We start from the raw sequence: 15,572 nt of genomic DNA, 5'->3' as shown, positions 1-15,572 counted from the left end.
CACTACCAGAAAACTTCGACTATTTCAGGGTAAATTTCTGCCAACATGAGCACATTTTCTAGCGTCACTATGAAGTCAATTGTATATCTGCCAGTGGATATTAACCCTGAAGAGTATAATGTATTGATTTGGCACAGTCCATGTTCACACACGTACAAAAAAGCAGTCAAGGGATTACATTTGTTTCAGGTAGCTGAGGCTACAGCTCATCCATTAATCGGTGTAATCAGTTAATGATGCAGAAGAATCAGATGGTCACGTAATGAGGCAGACGGTCACATGGGCCAGACAGAAAGGCGATCTCTTTGTTTTCCCTCTGAGTCAGTATTGTTTATTGTGGTAGAGAGAGAGAGAGAGACAGGGAGGGAGAGAGACTGCCGAGGAGGGAGAAGAAACGGGAGACCACAGGGAAGAGTCAAGTTCCCACCCAGAGGTGTTTGCGTGCATGCTGTGGGGTGGAGGTATTTTTGAAAAGATAGTCATTTGAAACATGAGCAATGTAACGGCTATTTCTTATCCTCGAGTTGCCAGAGAGCTTACATGCAATAGTTTTTTTTTTTGTTTTTTTTTAAAGGAGCAGTGACAAATTTCTCATTTTATGTGTGATTATTGTATTAAATGTTTTATATTTCTGGAAAACATAACAGAGTAGTTACATTCTACAATAACACATATTACTTGTAAATTATGGATTTTGACAACATTTGACAGTTTTGATGTAAAAAAAAAACCCAAAAAACTAATTAAACTTAAATGATTGGAATGTAGTGTTCACCAGAATTCACATACCGCTGCCAGTGTACCACCAAAAGATATAATATTCAACATTAACAAAACAGGGAAACAAGGCTTTTAATCAATACTTCAAAACTAGCCTACTTTAAATATTTAGTAGTAGCAGAATTTCAGTTTTTCTCTACATCCGTATAGCACAAACACTACAATCACCTCTACCCTGCAATAAATCATCCTAACATTTAATGGATTTAGTGTGCCCTAATATCATTGTTTTTCTTAAAGCTGTATGGTAATGCCTAAATGAACTGTTAAAAATAATCTTGCAGTGCAGGCAAAATGGACAATTACAAACATTCAAATTCTCCATAATAATAATAATAATAACTGAGTACAAAGGCATGTCAATTGTTTTAATGCAAAACAACAGTTACGCTTGTGACTTAAATACAGTATTTTACAACTACACATGATTCTGTCTTCAAAATATCAGTTTTAAATATGACAAAGATTTAAATATTTACAAATAATATTACTTGAGTGTGTAAAGTTAAATTACCAGACGATCCAGAGACCCAAGTGTTACCATCAATTGTGATCAGTTTCAGCCACATATGAGTGAAATCTTCAAAGAGCAGCGCTACAGTAGAGGCAAGTAGAAACTGGAGGATATAATAGCTCTTTGGGAGCGTTTAAATTAGCGTTCAATCAAACCGGGTCTGGCATTGAACCTCTTCCCTTTTACAAACCATGAGACGACGATGAAACTAGCTGCAACAAGACCTTCACTCCATCCCTTTCAGTATAGTCGCTAAAATTAAAATCTGGTGTTGGAAACATCCTCTGGTGCTCTGAATAGACCACCGAAACATGTTGTCACCATTTCCACCTCTGCTTAAAAGAAATGAAAGGAATAATAAGGCCTCGGCAACATCACAATACATGATTTCTGCACAAAAAAAAATCCTTCAACCTCTCAAACATCTCACGACTCAAGACTGCCAAAGTGCCTACAGTTTATTTCATCTAAACAAAAAAAAAAAAGAAGCATGGAGTCTGGTCTGTTATTATAAATTTCACTTTCCATTTCACACAGTTATGAGTGTGTCTGCAGCAGGCCGCTGGTTGAATATCTTGCTCAAACACGTTGTGGCGGGGATGAACGCTGGTTTAGAGTCTGATTGGTCCATCCCGCCTGTCATGCTTTTAGGCATGTGTGATTGGAGTTATTAGAGTCCCAGAGAGTCAAATATCTCTCTTCATTTTCTTTTTGGCTGAAATCACTCCACTTTTATGAGTTTTGCTGCATATGGGTGGCTGTTTTAGCCTTTTTGTTTCACTGGGAAGCACTCCCATCCTCTTGCAGAGAGTATCAGAGCACAGACAGAAGTACTAAAACTTCTCCATGTGCTGCTGTTGTAATCCAGTACATGTAAATGTGTAGTTCCACCTTCCTGTCCTCCTGTCAAGATGCACGTCCTTCTTATTGTCCCTTTGTTTTCAGGCCAAAAGCTTTCTAGCCTCATGTTGAAAGGCAATAAATGGCTTCACCTCAGTCTTTCTCCTCCTGTCTGTGATTGGTTAATTCCACCCAGGCCTCATGTAGTTGGGAATGCACTGGCAGACTTGGTGGCTGTAGTAAAAACCAGCCTGGCACACACGTCTGGGCTTTCTGCAAGGCAACCTGTAACAACTGGACAGAGGGAGAAGGAGGAGGAAAATCAAGAGGAAGATAGGAAGTGGACAGAAAAGCAGTGAGAAAACGTAGTGAGAGGAGAAAGTGAATATACATTAGGAATTAGAAGGAGAAGGATTTTTAAAGAAAGGGTGAAGGGAAAGTGGGTGAGGTTGAGAGGAACAGAGAAGAAAGACACAGGAGTTTATACTCTTTTCTTGGCTTGAATGCTATCAATTATTCAGATCTTCACATCCCTTTTTGGATAAATCCCTGTTCCAAGTTTAGTTTTTTGCGTGCATCAAACGATTCTGTGCGTGAGAAAAAGAGGGAGTTTTTCTCCAGAGAGGGAAGGAATATGGCCAAATTCTGGGAACTCTCATCTTCAAAATCACAGTAGGTGTATTGTCTTCAGTGCACCACCTACTGTGACCAGATGTTGAATCAAACTTAAAAAAAAGGACAAAACAATGAAAAGAATGATGGAAAAAGGACATGTGTACTAACGTCCCATACTGTATTAAAGAAGCTGGATTGGGTTGCATCAGCCACTCAAAAATCTATACTGAATTGTGGTTACTTAATTCTTATAAGACAGGTTCAACCCAGTGATTTAATAAGCCAGTTTGCTTGTAAAGACTTGTAATGTGGTTGCTAGAAAACATCCCAAAAAAATGAAGTCACTGTAGCACCACAAGCTGATATAAAGCATCGTTTAAGTTTGAGTAAAGAGCTTATTTATTTCAGCCCTCTTAAGCCGAGAACGTTATAGAAACTCTGCCTAAGGTCACGTGTAGTGTGTGTATGTCTGTGAACTTTCCCACACGTGTAAAGCCACCATTAGATATCACTCATATCGAAGCTCATGCCTGCCTGCGTGTTTTTCCTCGTCACTCAATTTGTCTCCGAGCCCGTCATATTGCTGCTCTGCTCACTGTCATCAAGTTCGCCCAGTCTCCCCGTCTGTCTCTGCAAGGCCTCTTGGGTCAGAGGGAGGTTGATCTCTTGCGTGCTGGCTGTGGGAACCGCGACACGCATGCAACACACGCACACGCAGCTGAGACCCGCAGTTGAATGTCTTGGACCCCCCCTGTGTCCATAAAAGGCCATGTGGAAAAGAAAATGGAGGAAGAACGTTTTTCTTTCTCGAGTTTGGAATGTATGACATGTCCATTGAGAGTTTGCTTGCACCCCCTTAACGGCCTGTCCCTCAAAGCTCTGGTTCTCACTCTTTCCTCGCCCCTTTCTATGCAGACTCCCAGGGTGAAGACTAGTGAAGGCACCCCAAGGGCTGAGCACAGCGAACAGGACCAGTTAAGTCACGGGTTCAGGTAACTCATGATGAACTGACGCGCAGAAATGCTGCATTTGAATTTGGAAAAATTGGTAAATAGTTGTTTCCAAGTGGAAGTTACTGTAACGCAGGAACTAACTTGTCCTTAGCTACAGCTGCAAAACACTGAGAGCTTTTAAGAGTGAACTAATATGTGGAGCAGCAAGCGTGACACATTAACCACAGACTGTGGTTTGACAGGTAACAATCAGGCATTTCAAAACAAACAAATATCCAAATTATCATTGCAGAAAGTATATGTTTATGAGTAAAAACCTGCAACTGTGCCAAGTTGTATGTTCTCAAGCCACTATATACTAATAGAAGTCATCACTGTCCCTTGAGCCCATGTTACATCACCTGCTCCATAGCCGCTAACATATTTCATGCTCTATTGAAACTCTTTATAAAGTGTTTGAGTGTGTTCTCGGCCACATATGGCAGTCAGTGCCTACACGCAGATCATATTTCAGACAAGTGCAGTACAGCTGGAAGATTTTCGGAACTGTGGGTTTTATGCAACTTTGGAAGTAGGAAAAGAGGAAACAATAGCTTGTTCTGACGCAAGCTTGGAAACCAGAGTGAGATACTCTTTTTCTATGGAATTGAAGTGACTATGAACACACCATTTTCATCTTATGTGGAATGTGCTGTACAACTTGTATTAAAAGAAGAGAAGGTGGGTGTTTTCTGTCAGTTAGAGACAGTAACACAACTGATTGTTAAATATATGGATACAAACAAAGGGGAAATATCATCTTTGACATCATTGATTGAATTGTTTATTATTGCTTATTTTTGGGCTTAGGACAGACGGGGTTCTAGGAGCTAAGGGTGGAGTTGGCAGAGACCCAGAGTGTGGATACTTGGGATAATTTAATCCCCCAAGGGAGACATTCTCTTGTTTGCTTGCCCCTTTCCACAGGGAGACAAGACTGCAGAGCTGAGAACTTCAGTGTTTGGCTCAAAGGAGGGACTTAGGCTTGAAACCAGGACGAGGACAGACTTGTACTCCTACCTGCAGGAGTCGGGGTTGAACCTTTTGCCCTGCCGCAGACACGACTGTGGACTCTCTCTGCACTGACACAGGCAGGTGTCGGGGTTCAGGGGCTGATTCCCAGGACACTCTGCAGCACACACGCAGCCACACAGCTCCTCATCCCACCGCTGGCCGGTGGGGCACCACTTCCCCTCACCTTGGCCTTCACACTGGCATTCACCTGAGAGAAGGAAGAGTTTCATTTAATGAATTAAAACCAAACATTATTAGAGATTGGATTGTGCACCTCTGTTGGTTTTGTTGCTGAATATTTGGTGGTCAGGTTCTGACTTGTTAGATAGTTACATAAAGCCCTACTTCCCAACAGCTTCCCTCCATCTGTGTTTATCCATTCTGGCTCGATCTTGCCTGGCAGCTTTCAGAATGACAGCCCTTTTCTTCGTAATTTGGTTTATTTACAGTAAATTGATAGGTCTTTCTTTCTTTTTTTACCACTTTCTCACACAAAAGAAGAGCACTTTTGGCATCCCTATTAAGGCATTAGAACCGACTGTGTAAATGGGATGTTACACTTTGGAGAATGGACAATGTTAAGACTCTCTCTGGTATCCCCTCATATTCATTTATTCTTTCTTTACATCTTCTGAAAAACAAAGGCTTCCACTTAGACTCTGGGGTTTGAATTCCTTTTTCAAACGGTATGGTGTAAAATATTTGCAGTAACTGTAACCCTCCTTACAGGTGTTGTGGTCCAGTTTCCAGCCTGGATCGCAGCTGTCCTTGGTGAGTCCATTCCGACAAACGCACTCGCAGGTGGACTCATACAGAATCCTGTTGGGCCCACAGAGAGCCAGCAGACCCGAGTCCAGCGCCTCTGGAAGCCACATGGAAAGGAGGTAAAAAAACATAATTGGTATTTAGTTGTTTTTTTCCAGCTTTGTTTTTGCATGCACGCACAATTTCCCATCGGTATCTATTTTCAGTCGGTTCAGACCGTTACGGATTATGTTAAGTAAGGTTTCCCAGTTTATTATTAGAAAAAAGAAAAAGGTTACTGGAGATGGAAGGCCCTGTAGTTCACTACATGATTGTACAAGTAACATGCCACAAAGACACTTTCGCTTCTCATGTTACAGTTGAATAAACATTCCCTCGGGGGGGAAAGTCGCTTCAGATCATTTCATTTGCCGCCCAAGCAACAGCAGCATCATCATCATCATCATCATCATCTGGCTGTGCTGGTGGAGTTTTTGAACGAAATCTGTCTCACATCCCAAAACCTGCTCAGTGGGGGTTTAGGTGTAGCCACATTTTGGATGATTTGGCATTCTCTCTCAGAGCTGGGCATTGTCAGTTCTGTTAACTAGTTACAAGGTGAAAGTTAGAAATAGATGCACATTTCTTTAATATTATAACATGTGGGGGATTATTTGTGCTGGAGAGGTGCAGGAGAGGGGAGGGGGGTTACACTGTGCAGGTTTTAGACTCCTGCCAAACTCTGCAGCAGGTGATTTGCATTCATCAGTGAAACCACCTGTGTTGTATCAGATGTCCCAATCTGAACCTGCTGCTATGTCATCACACTATTCAAACTCACAGATGAGGTAAATCCTGCTTTTTTTGTAATGCAACATACTGCATAGGTTTTGCTTGTTTGACATCCTGGTCTCAACCCTTTATTGAGGATGTAACGTTACATTTGCTATGACAAGTTATACTTTTGATTTGTTGCTTGATTTTGATTTGCCAAAATCATCCCTGCTTTCTAGTATTTGATTGGTGCAAAGCTTGTTTTTTTTTTGTTTTTGTTTTTTAATTTGTTAAATTATCAGATAAGGACCCAAAATAGAGCCAGCCTGAAATATTTTCTGCTCTCTACACCAGTTGTTGTCAACCTTTTTGGCTAGCAAAATCCTGAAAGTGGAGCAGTGTCCCCTCATGACTCATTCGATTGATTTTAGAGCCCAAAAAAGCTAAAGGTACCCAGTATTTCACCGAAAACAAGCACAGAAAAGTGTAACCATTTATATCAAAACCCCCTTAAGGGTCATCTCAACTGAATAATTTGACTTTATCATGACTCATGCACACTCACCTGTTTCTCTCTCAGAGTAGTTTAAGGCGTCTGTAGAGACACACACACAGTTCATTGGATCCCATAATGACCCGGAGGCACAGGGAACTTCGGGTGGGGAACACCTGCACAGACGCACATATTCTAAATGCATGGATACCGGACAAATGACTCAGAAACGTTTGTAAACACACACACACACACACACGTGTCACACGTCACTCCTCACTCTCACTCACAGGTGATCGTATGCAGCTCGTCTTATGATGGAGTGGAGCGGCCGCTTGGAGAGGCATTCGCATGAAGTGTGGTTGACGAAGGATACCATGACGACGGAGCGATCCATCCTGGGCGGGGACAGTTCCATCAACTGGCAGGAGGAAAGATGAAAGTTAGAGGTGTGTGTGTGTGTGTGTGTGTGTGTGTGTGTGTGTGTGTGTGTGTGCAAAACTAATTTGTGTAAGCCATTTTATTTCCCTTCTCTTTTCTTCTTCTGATGCTGCTTTCATTACAATATTGCTGGTTGTGACTGTGCAGAGGTTGATGTAATGATATATATGTAAGATTGTGCAACTGTGTGTGTGTATATTGTATTGACTTGATGTCTAGTTGTAGCCAAAGGGTGTCCCACTGCAGTAGGGCGGGCTGTAATACTGTCAGTGATATACTTGTTACACAACTGGATAGATTCCCATTGTCCTCTTTCCTGAGGCAGTTCGAAGTGTGAGAGCAGAAAATACCAACACGATCGTGTAATGTGAGCCAGTGTTGAAAAACTCAAGTGCTAAGAAGTGTCTGACATGGACATAAGCAGGGCAGATACAAGAGAGAATCCAGCTGTGCCACTTACAGTCTTGTTGACGAGCGTGTGACTTGTGTTGGTGCAGTAATATGCCTCGTTGGTGCAGCACCCTCCGCACCGATGCAGCGCCACACAGCGAGGGAGGTAGAACTGACTGGTGGATTCTGGGTATTCTTTGGCGACCTCAACACACACCTCTCTGGGCTGGCATGAGGTCCGCTGGATCTCCTCTAAGATGACTGAAAACAAATGTGACTTAGTAACTGAATCTGAATACAAGAGAGAGCTTTTAGGTCTTAATTGATCTGTAATTAGGAAATCATCAACCAATAATGTATCTTATTTTCATTTTCCAGTCTTCTATCCAACTTGGCTTTCATTTATTGCATTTACCACCTACGTTTGTGTGTCTCCAGTGCAAAGAAATCTGTCTGGCAGTCCACTCTAGGGTTTAAAGCAAGGCCGCCCAATTTGGGGCCTGCGGGCCAAGTTTGGCCCATGCCATGACATTTGACATGCTCATGCTTATTCTCCTATTTTTAAAAGTGCTGTTAAATCCTAACTTTATTGACTACGAAACCTACATTTTGTGCAGCTAAAAAGTACTTTACTTTAGTTTTACAGCAACGTAAAGCACAGTGTTGTTTAACAGTGCTGTTAAACTTCCTTATTAAACTTGTCCACGGAGAATTACAAGAATTAGGGTACTCTCCCCGCTCTCTCTCACGTGCTGTGAGCCGTGCTCACTTCACTGGCTTTGAGTAAGCCAACATTTTATTTTAGATTTAGAATGTTCACTTTCTATCAAATATAATACATTTTTACATAACGTCATCAACGTTTATTTTTGGCCCATGGCCTTTCGTCCAGATACATCTTTGGCCCTTCATATGAAAGAATTTGGGCACCCATAAAGAGGCTATCATTAAAAAAGTTTGGATTTGGGGTTTTTGGAAGTGATCTGGTACTATATACGCTTTCACAAATTAAAGTATTAAATATCTCATCTGAGAAACCACTAGTTTGTGGCAACTAAATTCACTGTACAGTACTTGTTTGTGAAGTATCGCAATGTTTACCTCCCAAAGTCCTGTCCATTTTGAAAAGAGCCTCCTCCCTCGGCTGACCCCACAGGTCCTCATCGTTAGAGTGGACTAAAGGGTTTGCTGAGGCGGTAGGAAAAGCGGGGGAAGAGGAGGCGTGCCATGATTTCTTCGTCAGGCAGTGCTGAAGCAAATTGTATTCGGGGTATAGAAGCTGTAATAGCTGATCCACACTCGTCACTGACTCCAAACTGGCCTGGTCATCTGACAATACTGGAGCCTGGAAGACAGGAAAGAATCATATAGACAAATGCGACCTTAATGACACAATATTTCTTCAGCTAAAATACACTTTTAGTTCTTCATGTGTTGATAGAAAGCGTTGAATTCGTAGATAACATCCCTAAGAGGGGGAAAAACAGGAGTTAAGGAGATGATAAAATGAGTCTTAAAAACTGGCATTTAAGTCACAAATTTCAGGCCCAATATACCGCTTGTGGTTATTAAATATAATAGACATAAAAAAAAAAAAATGCAATACACTTTATATTTTGAAATGTTAGAATTGGGTAGGTGATTTGTTTGCGAGTCATGTTATTTGTAGGAAAACTATTAGATACTGTTGAATTAACAGTGTAAGCTTTGCTGGTTTGAGCTGGATAAACAGTGAATACCTCAGCTACCAATGTGTTGTAACATGTTGCTGTTGGCTACTGTTGGTTATTGTGGGTACGTGTGTCCTCTCCTCACCCACACACACACACACACACACACGATTGCATATACACATATACACACAAAGCATTTGAGTTCTCAAGGAAGCTGCAAAGTCTGCGTTTTCTTTATGCCTTAGTATTGCTTTTCTTGCTGTTTCTGGTGGTTCCCTTTTATAGCTTTCAGACTGCTATACACTTTAAACAATCTCACCTAAGGCAATGTGATAAAATTGGAAAATACCTGCCCCGCAGTGCCCTTGAGCAAGACGCTGTAATCTGAGCAAGTTTACCAATGAGGTTACATTTTTGTACTGCATCTGAAAGTCCTTTTGGTTGCTTTATCAATGCAATTCATTTCTTTCTGCTACCTTTCCTTAATGTGCCCTCCATGACTTAGGAGTCTCCTACGTAAGAGCTTCAGTGGAGTCGTTAAATGCAGCATTAGGCCTGCTTAAATCACATCCATGGCTTAAATGGACCAAACAGACTGGATATTGTCAGCTCAGCCAACACCCACATTATTATTTTTATTATTATTATTGTTGTACATAGAGGGATTTATGTGGTTGACCAGGTCTATGCAGGAAATCTCGGTTTACACTAGCTCTATAAAACATTCCTGCTGTGAGTCATCGCCATAATGATTTTTCTGCCGTCATGATAGATGACTCTGTTCCGCTCCGTAGAGATACAGTAGATGAAAGAAAAAAGGTGAATTGTCTAACTGACTGGCTGCTGTATCATCTTGTGGGGACTAGATGTCAGCTGGGAGTCGGAAGAGTGTCACATATTAATTCTTCCTCCGGGGAGTGAGCGTGGCTGTTTACTTTCCCAGGCTGAGAGGGAACAGACTGGTACAGCTGGCATTACCTAAACAGAAACCAGATCTCTGATGTTATCAGTCTATCCATTTATCTCTCTCTCTCTCTCTCACTCTCTCTGTCTACCTCGCCGTCTTTTTCTGGTATGTCTCAACATATGTGTAACCTGTGACATCAAATATGAAATTATTTATCAACTTTTACAATTCTTCCAAAACAAGAGTTGTTGTTTTTTTAAACATAATAATATTGAATACAAGACTAAGAGGCTACAGCCATGCTCTGTGAGGCTGTAAAGTGGTGCTTTAAAGGGATAGTTCGGATTTTTTGAAGTGGGGTTGTATGAGGTACTTATCCATAGTCAGTGTATTACATACAGTAGATGGCGGTCGGCACGCCCCCAGTTTTGGAGAAGCAGGCAGGAGGACAGGCACAGAAATTGAGCAATGTACTGCTGTGGATGGGGGCAACAGCAAAAATGTATTTTAGACACCTAAAAAAGGCCCACCTAAAAAAATATATATCAGTTAAAGTGTACGCTATATTTAAAATCTTTTCACAGCTTTACCTTGCCGTCAAACCACCTTGTTTAAGTGTACACAGGGGGAACTGAAGCTGTTATGTATACTCTCGTCAAAGCCACCAGACTCCATTGACAAAAACAGTAATTTTACCTCGCAGAACACAGGGGTTGCTGGCCTACTGCTGCCTTGATCGGTTAGTTTGTTTGTTAGTTTTGTTAGCGCCTAACCCTTTTATAACACAAAAATCACACAATAGAACATACAAACTAACCGATCTAAGCAGCGGTAGACCAGAAACTCTGGTGTTCTGTGAGGTAGAATGTTTGTTGTTTTTGTCAATGGAGTCTGGTAACTTTGACAAGAGCATAGATAATGGCTTCTGATGGCAAGGTTGAGAAATTGATTTTTTTTTAGGTGGGCCTTTTTTTTAGGATAAAAATATTATAAATAAAATATATTCAGCTGCTGCCCCCATCCACAGCAGTACATTGCTTAGCTTTCGTGCTGGGACTCCTGCCTGCCTGCTTCTCCTAACTGGGGGCGTGCTGACCGCCTTCTACTTATGTAATACACTGACTATGTAAAAGTTATAAGTACCTCATACAGCCCCACTTCAAAATATCCTAAGTTACAAGCTAACATCAGCATGCTTACAATGACAATGCTAACATGCATGTTTAGCAGGTATAATGTTTACCATGCTCACCATCTTAGTTTAGCATTTCAGCATGCTAACATTTGCAGCTGAGGCTGATGGAAATGCCATTACCCTTAGAGTAAAGTAGAGGCTACAATTGCCAAAATGTTTTTCATTACTTGTAGCATTACTGATTTACACGCATCATTTCTGCAGGTGTATCATTTTTTTGGCCAGTTTTTAGTATTTAAGCTCAGACAATTTAACACTCAAACCTCCATAACACTGTAAGACATGACAGTGACACAATCTCTCGATAATTTTGATGGACAGTTGTAATTAATAATTGAAGGATGGAGGATTTTCTCTTATTCTTTTCTTTCAAGATCTTTCCAGATTTCCTCTTTTTCTTTTGGTCTGTCTCTCTCTCTCCCTCTCTCTCTCTCCCTCCCTCCCTCCCTCTCTCTCTCTCTCTCTCTCTCCTTTGGGTTGTTAAGTGATTACATGACATGAGATCATTGCTGTGGGACTATGAAGTCATAATGGACGAATGACCAATGCTCTTGGGTTCAGCATGCAATACTGTTGGCACACAGACACACACCCATGCATTCGTCACTCACTCTTTCCTCCAGTTTAAACATGTTATGTCTGAAGCCACAAGTTCAAACACAATTTTATTTTGTCTTTTTTTTTTAAACAATTGATAACTGGCTAGTCGCATCAAAATATGTGTTTTGGGATTCCTTCATTCAATTCCACGAGGATTGTATTACTTAAGATCTCTTCCAGTGCATTTGGACACAATCCCTTGTAGTAAACTATTTTCACATCAATAAATGACAGAGAAAGTATCATAAATCACTGCTATTAGTGACATTTTTGACAAGGAGGAAGCTTTTACCTCAACCCCAGGGATCCTTCCACAGAAGAACACCAAACACTTTCCTGGTTGGCAGGTAAACAGCATTTACAGTAAAGTAGACATTTGAAACCAAAGCAGTTGATGGGTTTTACACAGAATTGTGCTCATAGTATTGTCTGAAATGACATCACAGAAACAAGCTTTGGAAACATGTTTGGCACTATGTAAAGAAATTGATGTTTCACGGTTTCATGTAAGGTAAAGGAAGTGGTTTTATAAGCTGGGGCTTAAATTAGACTCCCTTTTAATTGCTTTAGGGTTAAATCCAATTGATTGCATTAAAGCCTTTGGATAATTACTACTACTAGGAGTGTTTTGCCAGGTAATTGAGTTCATTTTAACAATGATAATATACATTATTAAAACAAATATTTAAGGCAAAGCCAACATAAAGCACCTTGAGATGATTGAATGAACACATTACACAAAGGTGGTTAGACATGTGAGCTTATCTAAGCTGTCCTGTCCGCTGGTCATCTCACAACTACATGCCTTTTCTGGATGAAAATAATGTCCTTCCGTCACAGCAGTCACAGCACTTTAGACCTGCACTCTTTCTCAGTCTGCCCAAGGCTTTTGATACTCTTGATCATAATATTTAGCTAAATAAGCTTTTTATTGGTTCTGATGATTCTTACAACTGGTTCAAATCATATCTTTCTGGTTTGGGCTGTTGGTGCCGATAGTTTCAAATCAAGTCCCCTACGTTGTTGGTAAAGGTGTTCCACAAGGATCAGTGTATTTTTTTTGACTGAATGTCCATTTTTATGCTGACGATATCATCTTGTATGCTATCAGCTCAATCACAAAACAGGTTACAGTCTGCCTTTGATCATCTCCACACCTCTTTTATCAATTCAGAGCTTGTTCTTGACTCCAGAAAGACAAAATGTTTGCGTTTCACACAAGCACAGAGCTTGGATATTCCTTCTCCGATGCATACTCTTGTAAATCTAATAGATACATTACAGCATTATAAAAACACCTGGCTTAAAAGCAAAAAAAATTGAATTGGATTCTTGTACCGGAACAAAATAGCAAACCCATCATAAAATCTTCTCTACACTGGATTATAGTTGTATACACATCTTGTGTTTGTCAGGTCTCTCTATTAAAAGAGCTCTTGATCTAACCCCCAATAATATGACTTCCAGAGTAAACAGAGCTTTACTAGCAGCATTATCCCAGTAGATATTCTCTCATTTGGTGTTTCGATGATGGTTGAGAGCACTGTCTAACATTTGTCACGCGTCCTGTATGTAATCCACGGTAGACGCTTATTTACAAGCTGTAGAAGTTAGTGAAACTTCTCAGTAGATTGGTTTAAAAAAAAAACATTGAGTTTTTATACACTAAATTGTAAAGAAATGTTATGTCTCACCTCGGTGCCCATGTCTCCAGTTTGGTAATAGTCCATATAGTCTTGTCCTGAGCACAAATTGCTGATATTAAGAATCCATAGGAGCAAAGCTGGTATCCACATAGTGAGGAGGTGGAGAGGAGAGGAGATATCAGGGCAGAGGAGGAGGAAGTTAGTGAATCTAAAGCTGGATGTAAAGTGAAAGAAAGGAAGGAGGAGAGGAGGAAAAGGAGGAGCAGGAGGGTATCACAGACTCGGCAGGTATCTCTTTGCTCCTCTCTTCATTCTATCCTGGGACGAAGTTGCTCTTCCGGCGCAGGTTGTTTGAATTTGGGAAACCAGCTGAATAAAACATGATGAGGGAATCGTCTCCTCTTCTTCGCGACAGTTCCTGTTTTCTTTTATCCTTTCACTTCAGAGGAAGTCTTTCCTCCTGTCTTGCTGCATTTCCATTCTCACTGTTGTTTTATTTGATGATATTTGGTGTCTTGTTTGCCTTATGTCTCCAACCTGATTAGTTTATTTGCTGACGCTCCCTTTTTTCTTTCCAGCCTTGGCTGTGTTGTCAGTCTCTTCTCCTTCGCCCTTCACACTTGTGCACCTTCTCACTTTCTTTATCTATATTATCTTCCCACACAACAGCTGCGCTCTTCCCTCCCTCTCACAGATTATCTCTGCCTCTTTATCTGTCTGTTTCTTCCTCAGGAACCTTCGGGGCATAGCTCTGTCGGTCTTCCCTCTGGACTTTTTTTTTTTTTTTGCCGTTTTCTAATCTGTCACAACTTTTTCTGTAAAGCTGCCTGATCCTTGGAAAAGCATCAAAGAGAGAGAAAAAAAGAGGGAAGAGCTTATTCCAAATCCCTGTTTCCAAATGGAGTTAAAAAAAAAAAAAGGAAAGAAAAGAAAAAGAAAGTAGGTTTTTAAAAAAAAGTGTCCAACTTTTGGTATTAAGTTCTTGTCCAAACAGAGTGAATGTGCATCCTGCTCATAGACATCCTGGTGGAGTGAATGAGAAAAAATACAAGAATGGAAGGATTGTATCTTGTGGGCGGAGTGAAGGATTAGAGAGAGATGATTCGTGCGTTATAGCTGATTGAACTGGCACACTTCTATTTTCCCCCAGAAATTGCAGGCTTTACAGTCTGCAGAAGCAGGCAGCGCCTTGGCACTGATACCTTTCCTCTTAACACATGCCATCACTTTTTATGTGATTTAAATTCACTGGAATGGCTATTTTTGCTCTTTATAGCTTTTTCAAAAAGACATTCTCTCAGGCACAAAAAGAGGTTCAACCACAATCAGATAATCCTCACATGTATCACTCTTTGTCTTTGTCCTTCCGTCTTTGTAATTTCTCGTCATGGGAGCAGCTGCCGCTGAGACTTTAAAAATGTGTGTGTGTGTGTGTGTGTGTGTGTGTGTTCAGTAGCAGCCAGCGGTGATGAATGTGCAAGTTGCTTAACTGCAGCTCTAAGTGCCTTTTTATGACCTTTGCTGTGTCTCTCTCTGCTGTTTCTGCTTCACGTCAGCTGTCGCCAATTCCTGCTGGTTTCTCTTCACCGCAGCAAGCACTATTTCAATGTCAAGACTGGTTTCTGTGCGAGAAAGAGGGACGGAAATAAAACCACTAAATTGGGTCTCACACCTGCAGCTCCAAACACCTTTTCTGCCCCTACTCCTTCACACTTTCTCCCTCCCCCTCTCACCTCTTCTCTTGTTCTTTCTCCCTCTGGTTTGCCGTTCAAGGTCCTAAAAATGGCAAACTTTACATACCTCTTTAACTCTATTACCCCCAAGGCTGTAGGCATGTGTGTGTGTGTGTGTGTGTCATGAAGGATGAGGAGGAGAAGGGGAGGGCAAGGAGAGGTGAGCAGCAGCAGAAGCTTTGTCTAAATTATATCTTTCTTTTTTTCTTTTTTTCCTCTCT

At 41.0% G+C, this 15,572-nt stretch overlaps 1 protein-coding gene across 1 annotated transcript; it reads right to left on the bottom strand.

The window, feature by feature from the left end:
• Positions 1-1,134: 1,134 nt before the first annotated feature.
• LOC144512850 (vascular endothelial growth factor C-like) lies at positions 1,135-14,661 on the bottom strand. Its single transcript, XM_078243804.1, has 8 exons — positions 13,667-14,661; positions 8,699-8,942; positions 7,668-7,858; positions 7,057-7,187; positions 6,839-6,942; positions 5,483-5,617; positions 4,762-4,963; positions 1,135-2,428 (listed from the first exon to the last, which is right to left on the bottom strand). The coding sequence occupies exons 1-8, from the start codon at positions 13,766-13,768 to the stop codon at positions 2,317-2,319; spliced, it is 1,221 nt and encodes a 406-aa protein (XP_078099930.1). The 5' UTR covers positions 13,769-14,661; the 3' UTR covers positions 1,135-2,316.
• Between the last annotated feature and the right edge of the window lie 911 nt (positions 14,662-15,572).

Source organism: Sander vitreus, chromosome 24 (assembly GCF_031162955.1).
Source record: "Sander vitreus isolate 19-12246 chromosome 24, sanVit1, whole genome shotgun sequence".
NCBI classification, from domain to species: domain Eukaryota; kingdom Metazoa; phylum Chordata; class Actinopteri; order Perciformes; family Percidae; genus Sander; species Sander vitreus.
This window is presented reverse-complemented; position numbering and strand designations above follow the sequence as displayed.

Excerpts from the sequence above, each read along its gene's own strand:
- LOC144512850 (XM_078243804.1), bottom strand. The coding sequence starts at position 13,768 with ATGTGGATACCAGCTTTGCTCCTATGGATTCTTAATATCAGCAATTTG. Across the intron at positions 6,943-7,056 it reads CGAGCTGCATACGATCACCT|GTGTTCCCCACCCGAAGTTC; the intron begins GTGAGTGAGAGT and ends GCGTCTGTGCAG. Across the intron at positions 5,618-6,838 it reads CTACTCTGAGAGAGAAACAG|AGGCGCTGGACTCGGGTCTG; the intron begins GTGAGTGTGCAT and ends TGTGGCTTCCAG.